This window comes from Geospiza fortis, unplaced genomic scaffold (genome assembly GCF_000277835.1).
Source record: "Geospiza fortis unplaced genomic scaffold, GeoFor_1.0 scaffold54, whole genome shotgun sequence".
NCBI classification, from domain to species: domain Eukaryota; kingdom Metazoa; phylum Chordata; class Aves; order Passeriformes; family Thraupidae; genus Geospiza; species Geospiza fortis.
Window position 1 is genome coordinate 4960209 of NW_005054301.1, and position 4815 is coordinate 4965023.

At 43.1% G+C, this 4815-nt stretch overlaps 1 protein-coding gene across 1 annotated transcript in view; it reads right to left on the reverse strand.

Annotated features, from left to right (window-relative positions):
- The window catches only part of AHSA1 (activator of HSP90 ATPase activity 1), a 5647-nt gene extending 1022 nt beyond the window's left edge, over window positions 1–4625 (reverse strand). Inside the window, exons 1-6 of the mRNA XM_031065349.1 lie at window positions 4419–4625; window positions 4158–4240; window positions 3377–3494; window positions 1688–1776; window positions 1227–1361; window positions 372–473 (exon numbers count right to left, since the gene is read on the reverse strand). Coding sequence (XP_030921209.1) covers window positions 372–473; window positions 1227–1361; window positions 1688–1776; window positions 3377–3443 — 393 coding nt within the window. The 5' untranslated portion in view covers window positions 3444–3494; window positions 4158–4240; window positions 4419–4625. The remainder of the gene's footprint in view (window positions 1–371; window positions 474–1226; window positions 1362–1687; window positions 1777–3376; window positions 3495–4157; window positions 4241–4418) is intronic.
- Between the last annotated feature and the right edge of the window lie 190 nt (window positions 4626–4815).

Below are 4815 nucleotides of genomic sequence, written 5' to 3' on the forward strand. Positions count from 1 at the left end.
AAAGGCATGCAGCCCCAAACACTGAGACAGAGTCCCTGACTGTCCAGAAGACTTTAGTGGCAATTGAGTCAAAGAGAAGAAGGGTCAGTTTCTATCTTTACCACTCCTCCAACCCCTGACAACTAAAATCACAAAAAGACAGGGGAGATCTATGACTGGAAGTTCCATTTTCTCCCCAGACCAAAGTGCCATGCATTCATCCATACTACTAGGAATGCTTCAATAGCCACAGAAATTATAGGTAACTATTGGGCACCAGGTAGAAGTCCACAGTTAGCTAACAAAAGCATTGTAACAGAACTGATAGGAAGTTACAGCCTGATAACAGTGCTGCCTCTGAGCAAGACACACCTGAACTGGTTAGTACTTACTAGGTCAACAAACTCTCCTGTGACACTGCCATCCAGCAACTGAAACTTGCCTCCTTTATCGGCCTCCAAGGTGGCTTGTGCGTGGGTGAAAGCCTGGACCATCTGAAAAGAATTCAGGAGCAGATCTGTGTTACTTGACATTATCTTCCTGCAAACTCATTGCCTAATGCCTCCCACCCAGTTACAAAAGTTCTGGAAGAGGAGGTAGCTCAACAGTGTAAGGTCTTCAGCAAAAGACAAAACCCCTGGCCAGAAAAGCAAGTTTTTAGCTACTACAGCAGCATTCCACCTGCCCAAGAAAAAGAACCTCCAGCTTTCATAGTGCTATGCAGTGTTCTGAGTCACACAGTGATTTACTTTGTTGATTTCTTAATGAAACCTAATTCTTAGAAAAATATTCTTTGCTTTTCCATTTTTTTTGTTAAAATAGGAAGAACAAAAGACTGTGTTTAAATAATGCTACAGTGCTGCTCTCTCATCCTAAACTATGCAATACTGTGCAGAAAAGTGGAAGCTATTCCCAAAGCATGCTTTTAATACCACCTAACCTTAAAAGAAAAAAACAAACCAGAAGCACACAACTGTAAATCCCAAGTGATCTGGCCACACGCAGTAAGGGATACACCTACAGACAGACGCTGACAGCAGTCTGGAACTTGCTTCTGGTTGGCACTACTCCCCCTCTTGTCAGCTGTGTGAAAAGATGCACACACAGGCTTTCAGCAACTACTCTGCAGAACAGCTTTCTTATTCCATTCTCATGGATTGTGAGTGTCCTACAGTATTTCTTAAAATCCTTATTAGAAGGAGCCTCCTGTATGCAAAGAACAACGCTCAGAAGAAGCCAGGCATTACCTCCTGAGTAACAAATACCCGGTAGAGCTCCTCAGGAGAAGTTAAGAAGGTGTCCTTCAAACTGATCTTACAGGTAGGGATCTTGACTCCTATGGATTTGGACTGTGGTATGGCAGTGCTGCTTCTGGCAGCCGTCTAACAAAACAAGGAAAACAAACACATACACACTTGTTTTCACCAAAAAATCAACAAATGGTTCACATGTGCAAGGGGAAAATCCAAGGCTCTTAGTAAAGATGCAATAAGATACAACCATACATAAAGGTAAAAAGCAGATTTATCACTTTGCTTGGAAGAAACATCATGTGCTGCCAATGGAAACAGTCACACCTATTCCAGAGATTGCCAGTTCCCGAATGTATATATCCTATACACAACACAGGGTGCTGCTGTAAGTCGCAGAATCTAATACAGCATACCTTTCTTCACTGATCCCAAAGCATGTTTGCAGTTTTGTTTACCTTGCACTCTTCTGCTTTAGGAGCCACCTGAGGTGCTGTTTCCATATGTTCACCGTTCACTGTGGGCAAAATCATGCCCTGGGTGAATTCTGGAAAGACAGAAATGTGCCCATGAAACCAATTAAAGATCAAGTAAACCTTCTGACTGTACTTTGAAATACACAATCAAAAAGGGCTTCCTGGTTTTCCCCTTGCTCTTGGCTAGCATCCATGACTTGGAACAGTGTTTAGAAAAAGTAAACAGACCTCTTTTCACAAGTAATTAATTCTTTCCCTCGCTACTCTCCCCCAAAGGCCCTGTCAGAACCTGCCTACAGTAACAATTAGCAACTTACCTCCTCTTCCCAGCCTAGACACAGGATCTTCCACATGCTGCTCTCACATTAGGGTAGGTTAGCCTTAGACTAACATAGCTTTTTTCCTCTCTCACTCTCTAATATAAATTGCAATCACATCACACCTCAAAAACTTTTGCCTTGCTGATCTAGACACACCAAACCAAGCTTTTCCACTTCTTGTATCGCTGCAGTAAACAACAGTAATTTCCAACTCCTTCTTTGATTTATCTATATTGACACCAGATGCCAGGACTGCACACAGAAAGCCAGGCAAGCTTTGCCAGCACCCTGTCCACCAGCACTAACACTTCTGTAAGTCCATCAGAACCTTCAGCCTCATTCAGAATTACATTTGCTTTTTCTCCAGCTCAGTCACTTCTGCTTTTACCAATTATACAACATTTTGCTCCTTTTTCTTCCTCTTCATCTGTTCAGAGTAGCAAAATTCCACCAGAAAGCAGAATTTTATCATGTATGCATAAACCTGTATCCTGCAATACTTGGCTCCCACTTACTCTCATTTATTGTAGCCCACAAGATCATACAGATTTTTCTGATTAGCATTCTTATCTTTCACTGGGTGACTGCATCACCCAGCCTGAACACTACCGTGCCTGAAAAAAACCCAAGAGTACAGAAATTTAATCCTGGAAAAACAGCAATCAGTGGTGGTTTGTACCCAGCATATCTAGGACATGTAATGTAATATAGCTAAATGGATATAAAAAGCAACTGTAGCGTTCCCAGCCTGTATTTGAGAGGAAAGCCAAACTCAACCAAAGTGCATTGATTTAACTCCAACTGCTGGACTCAGATTTAACTTAAAAAAAAAGAAAATTGATCCAGATGCTGAGACAGCTCATTAAAAGACACCAACAAAACCTGCAGAGAAATTTTCAGGCATCAGTTATTCTAAAATCCAAGTAACACTAGATGTCTTTATCACTGTGGTAAGAGGGGAAAATAAACCCCAAAACAAACTACAAACTGGATAAGATATCACTTTCCAAAGGAGTAAGCCAGCTGAAGGCCAGATTGTGCCACAGGCAGTGATTATGTCACTGGGGTGACCAACACGTTTTACTGGCTTTCATTTTCTCCATAGCTTCAGGATATGAAGGGCATTCTCAGTTTTAAAACATAAATTCAAAATTACTGTTTATTACTGCATTACCACCAGAACCAATCCTTCTGGGCTGTGCTATGCTGACAGAAATGCTTCTTCCCAAAGTTACTGTTATTGCTCTGACACCCTTCTGTTGAGATGGAGAGAGCCTCTCTTTACTCCCATCTCTTCTTTAGAATCAGTCCATATGGGTTCCCATAACACTTCTCCCTCTCAGTTACATACCTGTTTTCAGGGTGCTGATGTAAGTTTTCATTGCATCTCTAATTTTCTTTGCACCCTCTTGCTTCATCAGGGTCTTCAAGTTAGTCTCAGGCTCATCTTTAGCAAGGCTGACAAGGATCTGAACAATGAACACAAGCACTGATTAACAAGGACGTATGTTCACAGGTCTCTTATTACTCAATTCAACATCACAGACTTTGGCTAAACTTTCATAAACAGCCCTGCAGTTTTATTCATCCTTCACTTCACCTCTCTCAGCCTACAGTACTGTACCTGTGTTCCTAAATACCTCCTTGTGCTACAGAGCCCTCTGCATCTAGGAGACAGGAATTCATTTGATAAAGATACAACATGATGGGGGAGCGACTCTTTATTAGGGAGTGCAGTGACAGAATGAAAGATAACGGTTTTACGTTGAAAGAGGGTAGATTTAGATTAAAAGTTAGAAGGAAATTCTTTACTCTAAGGGTGGTGAGGCACTGGAACAGGTTGCCCATAGAATCTGTGGATGCTCCATCCCTGGAGGTGTTCAAGGCAAGGCTGGATGGAGCTCTGAGTAACCTGCCCTAGTGACAGATGTCCCTGCTCATGGCTGAGAGGTTGGTAATAGATGGCCTTTAAAGATCTTGTTCAACCCAAACCATTCTTTGATTCTGTTAACTTAAGCAGTCTCTAACAGTAAAAAATTCTACACAAATGTTCTAAGAAAGGTAACAGGAAAGGAAATATCAATGCTGTGAGTATTCCTGTTAGAATACTCCATACATCCAGCTCTGCTTACCTCAACTTCATCAATGTCATTTTCATCTGAGAGATTAGGAATCTCCACATAACCTTTGTACTTCACTCCTGTCTTTGAGGTGCCTGCAATTATAATTATATTGTTCAGATCAACCTTTCTTACTCTGGGTTGTTGTCAAAGCAAACTTGTATTGTATCCAAACATGACACTTCCCTTTATTATTATTTCCCAAATAAGATGTGTATCCTTGATATCATACACGAATCTGACCTTGAAACAGGAGGGGTGCGTATCACTCACCAGTCCACGCCAGCTTGATAGCCCACTCGTAGAAGAAGATAAGTTTCCCTTTGCGGTTGTTAATGGAGGCCTCTCCATCCAGTTTGCTCACTTCTGTCACCTCACATGCCCCTTCCTCACCCTCCACCCTGACAGGCAGGAGGAGAGCTTTCAGCCGCTCCGTGGACCAGTTGGAGGCATCCCTCTCTGTCCTGCAGGAAAACCGAGCAGGGTGACAATGTGGGACAGGCCACGCTGACAGTGCATATCGGGACTATCCAGTGCTCCCCAGTCTTGTCTCCCTGCCCCGCTTCCACACAAACACACAGAGATTTCTTCCCCAGGCCACCTGCAGGCATTCCCCCGGCACACCTCGGCTCGGGCACCCCGGCACACCCGCGCGGAGCCGGGGCCGCCC